Source organism: Hyperolius riggenbachi, chromosome 11 (assembly GCF_040937935.1).
Source record: "Hyperolius riggenbachi isolate aHypRig1 chromosome 11, aHypRig1.pri, whole genome shotgun sequence".
NCBI lineage: Eukaryota > Metazoa > Chordata > Amphibia > Anura > Hyperoliidae > Hyperolius > Hyperolius riggenbachi.
In genome coordinates this window covers 86257275-86273898 of record NC_090656.1, presented here as the reverse complement: position 1 = coordinate 86273898, position 16624 = coordinate 86257275, and the positions used below count along the sequence as shown (strand labels likewise).

General features: G+C 47.6%; 1 protein-coding gene across 1 annotated transcript in view; it reads right to left on the bottom strand.

Annotated features, from left to right (window-relative positions):
• The window catches only part of LOC137539030 (dispanin subfamily A member 2b-like), an 80711-nt gene that overhangs the window by 14245 nt on the left and 49842 nt on the right, over positions 1-16624 (bottom strand). The window contains exon 2 of the mRNA XM_068261498.1: positions 4318-4603. Within this exon, the coding sequence (XP_068117599.1) occupies positions 4318-4542 (225 nt within the window). The 5' untranslated portion in view covers positions 4543-4603. The remainder of the gene's footprint in view (positions 1-4317; positions 4604-16624) is intronic.

Here is a 16624-nt window from a genome sequence, read left to right as displayed (position 1 = left end):
TTTGCCTCCTGCGGCCCCCGGGTAAATTGAGTTTGAGAACTCTGCCTTATGCAGATAATCTCCTGGCCTAGATTAGAACCCAAAGCGAGAGTCCTATGCACGACTCTGGCACCAACACGATTTGCCTCTGAAAAAGCAGTCTGAACCGTGAAATGCACATCAGGCTTTGAACTTTATCACTGACATATCAACCGTTATGAAAAGAGTTTTTGAGCAAACTGTTCTTTCGTATGAATACAGGGATTACATCCAGATATTTGTGCATTGTGTTTTTACCATCTAATAAAATATTTTTTTTTTTTTTTTTTTTTTTTTTAAAGGTTAAGATTTATCGTAATAAACATTTATTAGTCTGCCAAACCCAATTCATATTGCCCTAGGGAAAAAAGAGTCTTGTGTGTGATGTAGGGGTGGGGCCTTACTCCATTACCTGTCCTACTTGTTTTATATTGAGAAACAATCCATTTAACAAGGCTATGAACAATAAAAAAACGAGCAGCTGGACAGCCTACTGGTTAAAAAAGGGAAGGTCCGAGGAGCCTTAAAAAAAAAAAAAAAAAAAAAAATCCACTTACCTGGGGCCTCCTCTAGCCCCTGGCATCTGTCATGTGCCCTCACCGCAGCTTTGGTGGTTCCTGATCTCACCAGGTCAGCATCTACTTGCGCTCCAGCGTGTGGATCACTGAGTCACACTGACGTTATCTGGACCGTACTGTGCAGGCAAAGAACTACGGTGCAGTACAGTCCGGATTACGTCAGCACGACTAAGTGAGGCGCACGTTGGAGCTTAAGTAGGCCTCTTACCGGAAGGGACCCCGGCCGGGATCAGAGCTGCAGTGAGGGCACAGGACGGCTGCAAGGGGCTAGAAGAAGCCCCAGGTAAGTGGATTTTTTTTTTATTTTTAATGTTCCTGAACTGGTCCAGGAGCGTGCAAGAGTGTGCTTGTGCAGGCGCAGTACAGGGCCGCCCTTCTTCAGGAGCACTCGGGCTCCCTGAAGACTTCTTCAGCCTCCTTCGGCCGGATAAAGCAGTATTTGACTAATTTGGTCAAATACTGCTACCAGGCGAGCCAGCACCGGAACGACGGGACCAGGAGAGGAGGAGTCGGAAGGCTCTATAGGACCCAGAGCACACACATCAAATGTCCCTCCATTTTGCATGCACTTGTGTTGAAAAATCTGCCCCATTGTCTTGCATCTGTATGATAATAAAATCCTGTATTTAATTATTCTTGTCATATGTAGCAAACACATACCTGTGTGTGCTAGATGGCTGTGTGTGCTAGATGGCTGTGGATGCAGCTACACTGTGTCAGCAGATCTTGTCACTAGAAATGCGAAGTTCGGATCTTTTCAATGATCCGGATGATTCGAATCGGATCATTGAAAAGATCCGGATCTTTGATCCGAATCTCGGATCATCTTATAAGCAGAGGGCCCAACCGTCCCGATCTCGTCGGGACTGTCACGATTTGGGGGGGCTCTCCCGCTGTCACGGTATGAGCCCCCCAAGTCCCGGCGGCAGTGGGCAGCAGTAAAAAAAAAAAAAAAAAAAAAAAAAAAAAAAAAAATGATCGAGGCGCCAGCCGCGCCTAAGTGATATGCGGGATGCCGGCCATATCATTACTACCTCCCTCCCTCCTTCCCTTGAGATCTGCCCCCCCTGTGTCCCCGTTAGCAGAGTGCGCAGCGAGCGGAGCGGGCTGTCATTACCTGCGTCCATGCACGCATACCGATGTCCGGCTTCACTCTGCTTCCTGTGACGTCACAGGAAGCAGGAAGCTGGAGAAAGACATCGGTAATGCGTGCATGGACGGAGGTAAGATGACAGCCTGCTCCGCTCGCTGCGCACTCTGCTAACGGGGACACAGGGGGGGGCAGATCTCGAGGGAGGTAGTAATGATATGGCCGCATCCCGCATACCGCGCGCGGCTGGCGCCTCGATCATTTTTTGGCACCCATCCTCACCCTCCTCCCCACCCACGGACACCCTTACCCTCCTCCCCACCCACGGGCAGGGTGTATGAGGGTATATTTAATTAAAAAAAAAAAAAAAAAAAAAAAAAAAAAGAATAAGGGCATAAATATTAATAAAAAAAAAATATTAAAAAAATGATGGTAGGCGTGTCTTGGGGGTGTGGTTGGGGGTGTGGTTAGGGGTGTGGCCAGTGTCCCGGTTTCTTCGTTTAAAATGTTGGGAGGTATGTTATAAGGGAAGCATTTCGGGATGAAATGACTAACAGGACAGGAGGGGAGGTGGACACACAGAGAAGGGGAGAAGATGGACAGAGGGCAGGGAGTGGACAGAGAAGGGAGGAGGGACGAGCAGAGAGCAGAAATGTTTGTTTGCACACAATACCCACATGCTGCAATCATATGCTTTACATATATTTCACCTATATGTTCATCTGTACTCTTTGAATGCAAACGTCGCACAGTGAAAGAAAGCATTCCCCAAACATAAGTGCAGCTGTTTAGTGCCGAGTGCAGGAGGATCATATTGCATAGCAATCACAGTGCCTGCAAAGTTGCTGAGCTGTGCTGAGCCAAAAGTTTCCAATGTGTTCACTGCATAACTACGGAACAGACAGCCTGTAATGAGCAGCACATTATAGCCAGTATGTGTGCTCTACACATATCTGGCAGTGGCACCGATGTCCTCTCTCTCTCTCTCTCTCTCTCATCTACCTGTCCCTGGCTCCCCTCCAACAGAGCGATCCATCTCTGCTCTGCTTCCAGGACCCCGCTGAGAGGGGGCGTGTCGCTCCTGGCCCCGCCCCTTTTGCGATCCGAATCACTCATTTTGATGATTCGGATGATTCGACTCACAAAAGAGATTTGGATCAAAGATCCGAATCGTTCATGATCCGGACAACACTACTTGTCACATGTGGCATGTGCTTCTCTGCCTGCCATGTGCTGCTCTGCCTCCTCCCTCCAGCTTTAGAGAACATGTCAGAACATTCTCTAGCTCTTGGCCTTTCAAAAATCCACAGTCACTAACAGACAGAGCTTTCCTATCACCTTTTCCTCTTTCACACTGGCGTGTTCCCAGTTATATGCACTAGTATGGGGGGGTCCCAACCCGCACCTCGGGTACCCGCACCCGACCCGCATTGCGGGTAACCCGCGGGTACCCGACCCGCTGCAGGTTTCTACCACTGAGTGTGCCCTAGTGGCTGCAGCTCAAGCAATTTGAGTCCACCATGAGAAAAGCACAATATTAATGTTATTTGTTTCAACCAAGAAGAAACAAAAAACGTGCAGCACTCAGTTATTATAGCAGCGAAGAAAGGGTTAAATTATCTCACTGCTTCTAGCTGCTCGAGTCTGGATTCCTGTCCCTGATGTGCTCCATAATGGATTGGAAGGAAAACATGGAACAGGATCAAGCAAAAAACAGGCAGCATCAGTGACGCATTTGTGAACAGACTCCAGTGTGCACAACAATCATCAAAAACAGCCGTAACATTTGCAGTACAACCGCTAGGTGCATACATGTGTAACGGTAGGCTGGAGTGGGAGAGAAGGTGGGTGTGCTAGGGCACAGATGGCACTAAACGATGGCCTTTCGCATCCACTCGAGACACTGATGAAGGTTGTCTTGTCTACCATACACTACACATCAATTTTCAATAGATTCCAGCAGGAAATCTATTGTTAATCGATCGAACCGCAGAGTTGCACTGTTTAATGCAGTGCAGAGATATGGGCCAGCAATCTACCAATGCTCTTGCCCCCACGAAACTACATTTTTGTCCTGTCTGGTTTTGTTTGTTGTTTGATATTTTTGTCAAACAAAAACAAACGATCTGACATTTTGGTGAATCTATTCTCAGCAGATGAATCGAATCTGGGGAGAAAGTCGATGAGTGTATGGGCACCTTTATAGATTTCCACCTAATAATAATAATAAAAAAAAATTCCCTTCAATATGGAATCAAATCAGAAGAAAATTATTCCTACCACACACAGCACATTGATTTAAAAAGATTACTGAAGGGAATCTATTGAAAGATCGATCAAACCGCAGTGTTGAACAGTTCCACGCAATGCAATGATCTATTGATCTGCAGCACCTGTCCCACCCCCAATCGATTTAGATTCTCCATGATTTCAATCAATTTTTGTGCAAAATGGATTGAATTAAACATCTAAAAGAATGGATTCCCCTCAGACTCAATGTGTGTATGAGAGAGATAATATAGATTTTTTTTTTTGAGAACCGATTGTTAAAAAAAACATTCAGCACATGACCGAAGAAGGAAAACTTCTACATAGATTCCATTTATATATTTTTTTTAAAGAAAAGTTTACCTTCACGGAATACACAAGGGCGATGACTCCAAGGCAGCAGAAGTTCAGGTATATGGCATTGAAGATCGACCAGATGATGTGATCTCGCACAGGGGGACCTTCTGGCATTATAGTCACCACGGTGGATTGGGGACTGGAATATTTCTTATAATCCTGGTTGACTTGCTCATAGCCTTGGTTGCCATAGGCTGGAGGAGGGTGAACTTCGTTGGAAAAGTTTTCCATAACTTCCAAATAGAGGTGGACTGGTTAGAAGAGTCTGCGGAGAGCGTTCCTGTGAAGTGATCTGTGAAGCAGAGGAGAGGGGATGGGAAGGTTAACTGCTGGGCGAGGATGGAGGGAGGAGTCTGTCCTGCCTACTAATAGGAACAGTCTATTTCCTTATTGTGCGAGCACAGAAAAACATTCACGATGAAATGCTAGACACTAATCATTTCACATTACAGAAAAATAATAAAACGTGGCTAAGCAGAAATGGCCTGTTTTTCTAGTTATGAAAGTAGAAATTTCCTCAAAATGCAAAGAGCAGATTAAAGTAAACCTGACAATTTTAAGGGGAAAAAAAAAAATAAAATTACCCAAACCTCCCAACTTTTTGAGATGAGAAAAAGGGACACTTAAGCCACGCCATTGCCACACCCCTGGCCACACCCTCACCACGCCTCTAGTCGCGCATACCATAAATACTTCATTAAAAAAATATGTTGTTTTATATTGCAAACCACACTGGTCCTTTCTATCCTGGTTCATTTTCCTTCATATTAACATTTTAAAATTAGTAATATATCAATTCAAAGGATGGGAATAAAGTTTAGAGTCAATCAAACACATTTTTAGAATATATATATATATATATATATATATATATATATATATATATATATATATATATATTTACATAGAAAAAGGGACAAAGTCCTGAAAGAGGGACAAATGAGGGGGAAAGAGGGACAGAGGGACAGGGCTCCCAAAAAGGGACTGTCCCTCCAAAAAAGGGACAGTTGGGAGCTATGCTTACCTGGTGGGCAGGGCACATCATCAGGTCTGGGGCCCCCTCTCCCTGGGCCCACCCTTGTTGCTATGCCCACCCACTAGCCACCCTACCCCCATGTACGTGCGCAAAGTGCGCGAAGTGTACTGCGGCCAAAATGTGCATGGCTCCGACACTGAAGAAAGCGGCATGCACAGTATGATGCTGCGAAATGTGGGTGTAACCATGGCATGTTTGGGGTGGAGCCAAATACTAGCAAAATACAGGTAGACCCTGATTAACAAATGAGATAGGGACTTGGAGGTCCGTTATTATCCTTTATACCTTCTCTTTTGTCCCCCTCTTTTCTTCCTGTGTCTCTTTTGTCCCCTGTCTCACCTCAGTTTGTGCCTCTTTTGTGTCCCTCTGTGTGACCACATGTTTCCGTCTCATCTCTTTTCTCCATGTGCCTCTTTTGTCTGCCTCTGTTCCCCCTGTGCCTCTTTTGTCCCCCTGTGTTGCCCCTTGTCCCCTTCTGTCTCAACTGGTCCCCCTGCCCTAGCCAGGTTTATCCCCCCCCCCCCCCCCAGTATAGGTATCCAGGCATAGGTGCCCCCAGTATAAGTAGCCAGCTATAGGTGGTGCCCCAGTATAGGTAGCCTGGTGTAGATGCCCTCAGTATAGGTAGCCTGGGATAGCTGGTGCCCCAGTGTAGGCCAGCAAGATACAGGTGCCCCAGTATAGGTATTTAACTATAGATGGTGCCCTGGTATAGGTAGCCTGGTATAGTTGCCCCCAGTATAGGTAGCCTGGTATGGGTGGTGCACCAGTATAGGTTAACCAGGTACAGGTGCCCCCAGTATAGGTAGCAAGCTATAGGCGCCCCAATATAAGTAGCCAAGTATAGGTGGTGCCCCAGTATAGGTAGCCAGGTACAGGTGGTGCCCTCAGTAAAGGTAGCCAAGTATAAGTGGTGCCCTAGTATAGGTAGCCAGTTATAGGTGGTGCCACAGTATAGATAGCCAGGTTTAGGTGGTTCCAGCCCCACTATAGGAAGACAGGTATAGGTGGTGCCCCAGTATAGAAAGTCCGCTGTAGTGGGCTCACTCATCTGCTCCCCACGTTGATGTCACTCTGGACAGTGCTGGAACGCGGTGTGCTGGTTAGTGAGCCACAGGCCCACAGCCAGCACATGCTGCTCTTCCAGCGCTTTGGGGGGGGGCCTAGGGCCCCCAGAAGCCCTGGGCCCCTCACTGCAGTGTCAGTTGTCCCCTCCTGATGGCTGCCCTGCTGGTGGGGGGTGGGAGCCTGCGCAGTAGAGCGGACCTGATTGCCCTCAGCTATTTCTGTTAATCCAAGAGAAAGCCACCGCTAGTGTGCTTGTGTAAGAGCGGCGCCAAGCGGACTTTCGGGGAGCCAACACTGGATCCCCTCTGCGGAGGACAGGAAAGTCTCTTTACCTCAGGAGGGGGAAGTCTCTGGATCCTAACCACCCCCTAGAGGCACTTTTTACCCCTTCAAGCATACCTCACAACATTTGCAAATGAGAAAGCGGGACACTTAGGCCACACCCATGACACATTCCCAACCACACCCCTAGTCAATCATATTATATATATATATATATTATAATAAATATAATATATATATATATATATTATATACCTTAATGTTCCTGAGGGTGCCCATGGGTGAGGAGGCCATTCATCCTCGCGTACGGGCATCTCTGGCTCTTCTCCGCTTCCTGCTTCCTGTGACGTCACAGGAAGTAGATGGAAGCCAGAGATGCCCGTACGCGAGGATGAATGGTAAGACTGCCCGCTCCGCTGCGCTCTTAAACTCTGCATACAGGGGGACACTGGGGGGCACATTCGGAGGGAGGGACAATATTATCCCATACACCGCATCCCACACACCGCATCTGCTGGCTGGGGCCTCGATAATTTTTTTTGCACATCTGACCCCCCCAGCCGCCCGGGACACTGGGGGGTCATAACAGGACAGCGGGAGAGACCCCCCAAATCGGGACAGTCCCGACGAAAACGGGACGGTTGGGGGCTATGCTTCAAGTACACTTTAAGAGGGAATGTCTGAACAATGGAAAAAAAAATCCACTTACCTGGTGCTTCCCTGCAGCCCCTGCATCCGTCCTGTGTCCTCGCCGCAGCTCTGGTGGCTTCCGGTCCCCTCCAGTGGAGATGCCGACCTTGCCAGGTCAGCTTCTCCTGCGCTCCAGCATGTGGCTGAGTGGTCGCGCTGACGTCATCCGGACTGTACTACGCAGGTGTAGAACTACAGCTCAATACAGTCCGGATGATGTCAGCCCGAGAGAGCCGCTCGCACAGGCACAGTGGACATCCTGCGCCTCAGGGGACCCGGGGCCACCGGCGGTGAGGGCACATGACGGCTGACAGGGGCTGGAGGAATCCCCAGGTATGTGTGTGGATTTTAGCCACATCCACTTTATCAACACCTCCAATATTTCTATCCACTGTCCTTACACACAGACAACCCTCCTCATGCACAAGCTAGGTGGAATTATGATCATAATAATCTGAACATTTATATAGCGCTTTTCTCCTGTTGGACTCAAAGCGCTCAAGAGCTGCAGCCACTGGGACACGCTCAGGAGGCCACCCTGCAGTGTTAGGGAGTCTTGCCTTGAACTCCTTACTGAATAGGTACTGGCCCTAGCCAGGATTCGAACCCTGATCTCCCATGTCAAAGGCAGAGCCCTTAGAGTGAACCTAAAGTCAAGTTAAAAAAAATGAGATTAACTCACCTGGGGCTTCCCTTAGCCCCCTGCAGCCAATCGGTGCCCTCGCAGCCCCGATCCGATGGTCCAGGACCCGCCAGCGAACACTTCCGGTTTGGCCATCACCGGCCACCAGGCATGGGACCGCGAGTGATTCTTCGTGTTCCCAACCTGTATATCACCCCCTATGCTGCTATTGCGGCCTCCTGCAGGGGGCTGAGGGAAGCCCCAGGTGAGTTAATCTCATTTTTTTAAACTTGACTTTAGGTTCACTTTAAAGTGGACCCAAATTAAAAATACAAGATTTCAGAAATAAAATCTATTTTCTAAATTATAATAATAAATAACGGCCTTTTTTCAGCTGCATGATGACACATATAAAATATTTTACATATAATGAGGAAACCCCTCCCTTCCTTTCATATTGCCGGGACAGAAACCGACAAACTGGAGGAATAGCAGGTGTCCAGCAATGGAGGAATTGCTAATGGCTGCCACCTGTATAACCCTAGTTATGAAAAGAGAGGAGTGAAAAGCATGCACCGAAATGCTCATAGGCTTGAAGAAGTGTTTATTTATGTTTGTATGTGTCAGAGTGGTGCAACTAAATATTTTGAATTAAAAAAATGTTTGGTTTGGGTCCGCTTTAACCAGTACTCTATTCAGCCACTCTCCCAAATTCAGCCATTGCTGCTGTTTGGGGCTGCCTCAGCCAAGAATCCAGCAAGTGTACAGCTGCCCCCAAATGTCAATTACACATCCAGCATGCCAGATAAACAGCAGAGATGAACGAGCTCAGGGCCCTTTTCTACTACCCTGCGTTTTGCGATCTGATTCAGATTGCTGACGGATCGCAAAACGCAGGGTACAGTAAAATTAATGGAAACGGCAGTGATCATTTCTATTAGTGCGATCTGATTGCGTCGTAATTTTGGCCCAAGCGAAATCGTCCTGCCGCATTTTGTTTGCGATTGAGCTCTGCTATACTGAGTATAGTAGCTCCATCGCATTAGTGAAAATTGCTTTGAAATGAGATTGCGTTTCATAGTGGAAAACAGCCCTTAGGGCCCCTTCTCACTACAAAGTAGAAAAACTGTAGCGCTTAGCGCTACAGTTTTGCGCAGGTGATTTTACCGTAAAAAAAAAAAATTTCACTGGACACCCTTACGATTTCCAACGATCGCAATCAGCGCTTTGTTAAGCACTGTACCATGATCACTCAATCGTGGCAAAATGCTGCATGCAACGCGTTTGCCGCTAATCACGGAAACACCTGTGGTCGGTGGCAATTGCGGCAGTGAGATCACTGCCATGTAGTTACTATTGCACTAGCGACTCACCCGCTAATCGGCATAGTGAGAACGGGCCCTAAGGGCTCAGACAAACTAAGTGCTTTTCTTAATGCTTTGTGATTGATTAGCGCTTTAAAAATGTCTCCCATTAACTTTCATTAAAATCGCAGGGAAAAAAGCGCAATTTTTCACGTACTCGATCGCATCGATTTTTACCACTATTTAATGAAAGTGAATGGGAGAGATTTTTAAAAAGAGCTCAGAAAGCGCTAATCAATCACAAAACGCTCAGAAAAGCACTTACTAAAGGTTCGTATACACGTCCGATAAAGATCGTTTGTTACGAACGATTCGTGACGTTTACACAATATTCAAATTAGACCGAAAAGATCGTTCGTAATGAACGATTGTGTACACACGTGAATGATATAAGTATAAAGTACTGAACGACGAACGATAAAAAAATGTGTGTGCAAACGGAAGCGACGTTATGACAGGCAATAAGAACATGCGTACTACTCCACAGATAATCATTATCGGACGATCTTTGTACACACTGCAACGATTGAATGATTATCTTTTGAAAAATCTGCCGGGTTGGATCGGTCGGATTGAACGATAACGGTCATTATCGTCCAAAAAAACGATCGTTGGAACGATCGATATCGAACAATCGTTATCGTAAGTGTGTACTCAGCTTTACTCACTTATTGTCCCCCTCCAGCCACTGTTTGCAAGAAGCCAATCCATTGTGCCATCGTTCCCCCTCCCCCATAGAGACTGCTGCAACTGATAACATTTTAAGTCTGCATCTGCATCATAATTAGATGTGCCTTCATGGATAAGAAAGCCTAAACAATTGGGTGTTGGGATTCAGTTCAAGGACCAGACTTTAATCTGGATAAACAGATAACAACAATACACAGAAAGCCCTCAAAGCTGGGATTACTCTTGCATTTACTGGAAATCTAGCTGAGCTATATTTGAACTGCTGCCACCTGGGGAGATAGCCCCAGGGTCTGACCTCAAAGCCCTCTAGGACACTGGGCTTGGAAACAGTTTTTCTTGCAAACGTGATGAATCAGGGCTAAAGCCGCATCTACACGCGTAGATGCGGCCGCGATGCTCCTTATCAATCGAGCCGCTGATGCGGCTCGATAGATAAGATCCGACAGGACGGTTCTTAGCACCGCCGATTCCCTGCTCGCTCCGCGCGAGGGGACAATGGCAGGGAATCGAGTGGCAGATAAGCGGCGCGGGGACGAGCGGGAATCGAGCGGGTATTGATTCCCGCGCACGCGCGCCGAGCGGGGACGCGGCGGGCACGCGGAAGAGGCAATCCGGCGGCTAATCGAGCCGCCGGATCGCCACAATCTCTCCCCGTGTGGACCGGGCTTAAGGTGCCCATACATCAGGTGATTATTATCAAATTAGTTGAAAATCAGTGCCGCCAAGTGCAGGCCCGATTGACAATGCAACCAATTTCGGGCTAAATTGGTTGAGCTAGTTGATCGTGCCTGGTGCAAGATGTCAGACCAAAGTTGGTTGATCTGGGGCGCAGCGGGCAATTTCAGAACGGGCGACGAAACTAATACCCCTGCAGCAATGTATAACTGTGCCCCCCGTGTGCGCATTTATACTTTACTAGTCCTGTGTCAGCCTCCAGTCCACACAGTGTCCATCACCTCCGGGTCCAGGGTCCGCCTCCAACACTATGCCCCAGTGGCGTGTACGGAGAGCCACCTGGAGGTTACCAACACTGCGTTGAAGGCTGACACAGGACAGGTAATATGTAAATGCACTCATGGGGGGGCACATTTATACATTGGGGGGCAGACGGGGCGGGCTCAGCCAATTCCCTGAAGATTTCATGCTGAAATCGGACGGGAATCGGCCTGTAGTATATGGGCAGCTTTGACAAAGACAAAGTTATCTCTAATCAGATTTAATTAGAGACAAATTTGTCTCTTTGTCAAATCTGCCCATAATCTTCTGATGTATGGGCACCTTAACATCTACTGTTCACTTATAATGCTGGGAATACAGTTTTTTCTGCAAATTTACTGGCCAATTGATTTTAAGATCGATTTTTCCAATCGATATCAATTCACTTCTATGAGGAGAGAGAGATAGAGACACACAGTATATGAACCATTGGCTGCCCATACATTGCAGGCTGATTTCCAATTGAATTTGTGCCCCCCATACGCATTAAAATACTTTACCTGTCCGCTGTCTTCCGTACTTCCACCCCACGTGGCAGCAGGTGTAACGTGGGCTCCACATACTATATTCCGGTATTCACATGGGACCCCAATGCTGAAGTACAGCAGACTCAAAGTGGACGGCATGACAGGTAACATATGGGGGGTCGAAACGCTCGCAATATCTCACACCATTTTTTCCAGCATGTGTGATCAATACATTCACCCAGTTTCGGCCTGATCTCAGTCGAATTGTCTATTGGGTAAGTTTGTGGTGGCACTGATTTTTATCCAATACAACAATTATCAAATCAGATAATCGATCGGCTTCCAAGTCACTAGATGTATGGCCACCTCAGACACTCAGTGGCGTAGCTAAGGAGCTGTGGGCCTCGATGCAAGTTTTACAATGGGGCCCCCCAAGCACTCTATACATAACAATTGATACGGTGCACCAAAACCTGCCAATGGCAACTATAGTGTCTGAGGTGCAAAAAGGGGATGGGGAACAGCTTGTTAATGATTACTAGTATTCAAAGTATCTATAGAAGTGATTATTATGCGAACAGGACCAATAGAGTTAAAACTGGAGTTGAGGGAGGGCCCCTCTGGCCCAAGGGCCCCGATGCCGTCGCAACCTCTGCAACCCCTATTGCTACGCCCCTGCAGACACTTAAAGATACTCTGAAGCCTCCTTAAAATCAAGTTTTCATTTTAAAAAGCTCTTAAAGAGAACCCTAGGTGGGATTTAATTATGTTACTGGGGCACAGAGGCTGGTTGTGCACACTAAGACCAGCCTCCGTTGCCCCATGGTGTGCCTCCACGTCCCCTGTTGCGGTGCGTTACACAGTGAGTTTGGTGTGTCAGTGTGAAGCAGTACTCTAATTACACTCCCTGATTGATGTATACACATGCAAGACGTTTGAAAGCACTTTAGGCCTGCAATTTAGAATTCAATGTGATTTCTGCCCTTAAAACGCTGCTTTGCGTCAAATCCAGATTTTTCCTCGGGACTTTGGGCATGTATCCCACTCCGCCATGCCCCCCTCCAGGTGTTAGACCCCTTGAAACATCTTTTCCATCACTTTTGTGGCCAGCATAATTTTTTCTATTTTTCAAAGTTTGCCTCCCCATTGAAGTCTATTGCGGTTCGCAAACTTTTTCGTGAACCGAACCTTCCACGAAGGTTCGCGAACGGGATCCGCGAATCGAAAATCAGAGGTTCGCGACATCACTAGCTGAGAGTCCAGCGTGTGTACCGCAGCTCCCGACCCTTCGGCTGCCTGGCCAGCAAACTGCACTGGCTAAGGACATTGTTCTCACTACTCGCCCCGCCCACCATGTGACTGGCTTGCCTTTTCTGCAAACAAAAAGAGAAAAGGGTGTGTGTGTGCTAAGAATAGGCGTCACCTGACATACTGGCTGTCTCATGTCTATTTACTAATTAAAATGGCTCAGCATTTGCAAATTGCATCTGCTTACCAAAATATGCAAGATCTAAAACTACCTTATGCTGGGCATACACGATCCATTTCTGTGGCTCGATTAGCCGCCGGATCGACTCCCGCGCGTCCCCGCTTGCGTCTGGATCGATTCCCGCTCGTCCCCGCGGGCGCCTCTCTTATCTTCCGCTCGTTTTCCGCTATTGTCCGCCCGCGGGTATCGATCCGGCGGGTCATCGGACACGTCGGATATTATCAATCGAGCCATCAGCGGCTCGATTGATAACAAGAAAACGACCCGTATATGCCCAGCATTAGGCCTGGAACCCACTAGAGCCTTTAGGGAGCACTTTCAATCGCTAGCAGTTTTCCTAAATGCTCTGACAATGTAAATGGATGGTACAGATACCACTAGTATGATTACGATTAACCTTTTGCCGACCGCGTCACGCCGATGGGCGTGGCCACGGCGGCAGCCCCAGGACCGCCTAACGCCAATTGGCGTAAAGTCCTGGGGCTCTGTTTTGCAGGAGATAGCGCGCAGGCTGCGCGCGCATCTCCTGCTTGGGGGGCGGAGCTCCGCCCCGCCTTCAGTCTCTGAGCGGCTATTGCCGCCCCGGAGTCTGTTAGACGGCGTGATCGCCGTCTATTTACACGGTGCAGCGCTGCGATCAGCAGCAGCGCTGCACTGGGGACAGCCGTGTGACACAGCTGTCCCCCTGGGGGACAAGAGAGCGATCGGCTCTCATAGGCAGAAGCCTATGACAGCCGATTGCCATAATTGGCTGGCTGTGGGGAGGGAGGGTTAATATTTAAAGAAACTGGTTTTTTTTTTATAAAAAAACAAAAACAAAACAACAATATTTATTTAAAAAAAAATAAACATGGGGGGAGCGATCAGACTCCACCAACAGAGAGCTCTGTTGGTGGGGAGAAAAGGGGGGGGGGGGGGGATCACTTGTGTGCTGTGTTGTGCGGCCCTGCAGCTTAACCTTGAAGCTGCAGTGGCCCATTTTACAAAAAATTGCCTGGTCACTAGGGGGGTTTAGCACTGCAGTCCTCAAGAGGGTCTGAAGACATTATAACCCCCCCCCCCCTAAATCCCTGGGGAAAAATGCGGGGAGCGCTTCCTGTAAGATGCAGAGCTTTGCGCCGTAGCTCTGCCTCTACTGAAATCAATCTCCACTGATTGCCGCCTCTCCCTGCCCCCATCTTCTTTCACATTGAGGGGCGGGGAAAGGTGGAGATCCGCACTGAGATCGACTCCAGTAGAGGCAGAGCTACAGCACAAAGCTCTGCCTCCCCCAGGCAGCAAAATCCACGGCTTTGAAAGTCGTGGAATTTTGCCCCGGGATATGGGGGATATAAAGCCCTTGTTTTGCCGCGGGAATGCGGCATTTCACCTCTCCTCATACTCGTTAAGCTAAATAGCAGGATTTATATTCGCTTCAGACTCTAAGGCCTGGAACCCACTGAAAACCGCAAACGCAAAACGCAACCGCTAGGGTTTTGTCTGAGCGGTTTGCAAGCGGATTCATGCGCGTTTTTGGTCGTGTTTTGCAACATTGTATTTTTTTCCCCAGCGGGTGCCTAGCGTTTTGCGTTTTGCGTTTTTATCCTGATTGGTCCTGTGAATTATTTTTCATTTTGTTACAGTGTGCTGAACCGCAAAACGCTAGCAAAACCGCTCAGTTTAGGTTTTGCTGAGCGTTTCTGCTAGCGTTTCAATACTTTACATTGAAGCGCTAACGCTCCCAAAATGCTGCAGGTCCTGCGTTTGCGTTTCTGGGAAACGCAAACGCTCCTGTGGAAGTTGCCCCATCCATTAACATTAGCCCAGCGTTTTGGCAAACTGCTAGTGTATCGCAGTGCTGGCAAAACGCTGCCAAAAGCTCTTCTGTGGGTTCCAGCCCTTAGGGAAAATATAGATCTATAAAAAAAATAAAAAAAAATAAAAATTGCAAAACATGCAGCATTTCCATTCTAATGAATTGTATAGGAGCAGGGAAAACGCCATCACAAATCACTAGCGATTGCGATAGCGCTTTTTAGTGGGTTCCAGGCCTCACTGCTGTATCCTGCAGGAGTTAGCCCACGTTGACAAAAGGCCCAAAAAAAGCAGTCAGCAGCACACTTTCAGGCCTGGAACCCACTAGGAGAGCTTTTCTGAGCGCTTTGTGATTTGAAAAGCTCTTGCTAGTGTAATGCTATGGGTGTGATCCCACTTGAGCGATGGGATTTTAGAAAAATCCCCCATACCATTAGCAAGAGCTTTTGCAAGTCACTAGTGCTGAGAAAGGAGGTATATGCAATAATTCAGCTTTATGTAGGGAAAATCAGATCAACAGGATGTGTGAGCCCGAGGGCAGATAACACCCCCCCCCCCCCCCAAACAAAACAAAAAACACGTCAGTACCTCCAAATGATTACGGCAGACTACGACAGCACAGTGGTTGGCTCGTTGACCCATTTGAGTGTATGGGGAGCTTTTTTTTTATTTTTGCCTAGCTCAGGTAATAAGATTAAGGCTAAGGGCCTGTTTAGACTATGCGCGTTCCTAGCCGTTTTCAGGGAAAGCGTACGGGTACCAAAAACGCATAGAAACGGCTCCTAATGCTTTTGAATGGGCTAGTTCACATGTATGCGTATGAGACGCATACGTTTCTTATCCGCATTGCTGCATGTAGTTCTGTGCGTCAGGCATAGAAAGTCTATGGACGTGTATCAAAAACGCGTACTATTGCATTTTTAGCGTACATTTCCCTCTGCGGTTCCCATAATTCTTTTTTTCCCCTGGGTCACGTGTGTGTGCAAAACGCAATAGAAAATGCATTAGGACGCAAGAAAAATGCATGCGTTTTTCAACTTGCGTTTCTTTGATTTTATACGCGTGCTTTATACGCTGACAGTCTGAACAGGCCCTAACTAGTTAAGCAAACTAGTAAAAGAGACCAAATGTAAACATCACAACCAGAACTCTGAGGATTTGAATAGAGCTGCTTGATATTATAAAAGTAAAAAAAAGTTACCTACAGATTTGGGTAGTTTGCTGGCATGCTTTAATCCTTACTTGCTAGCAAGCTGATCCTATGTGGACAGATCACAGACAAATCATTCCAGCCTGTGTCTGACCACTCTACAAGCAAGGGGAGGGGGAAGAGGCAGGAGGGGGAAGAAACACTGTGATTCCTTATCTTAGTAGCTAAACATTGCTGCAGACTAGAGCTTGTATTTTACAGACAGGAAGTTTTAAATCAGGATAATACCATTTATTGGCCAATTTGAAAAATGCTTACTAGCTAAAAGCTACTGGTCTCCCACCCCACACAGGTGGGGTGGGAGACCAGTACACCAGTGTAGTGCCACCCTGTTTCAGGGCATCACCCTGGGTGCTACTACAACAGTATGTATAACACCCTGACTGATTGACCCCCTGCTCCAGTGTCCAGGCTTCAAGACTCCCCCCTGAAGACAGAGCCCCCAGCTCCCCCCATGTACTGTATGATGGCTGCATGTGTGATAAAATGCTGAAGGCTTGAAGCCTGAAAGGTCAGGGCCCAGTGGTCAGTCAGGCTTCTAGTATTTAGCATTTTCTCACACATGCAGCCATCACAGTACGTGGGGGGAGCTGGGGGGCTATGAA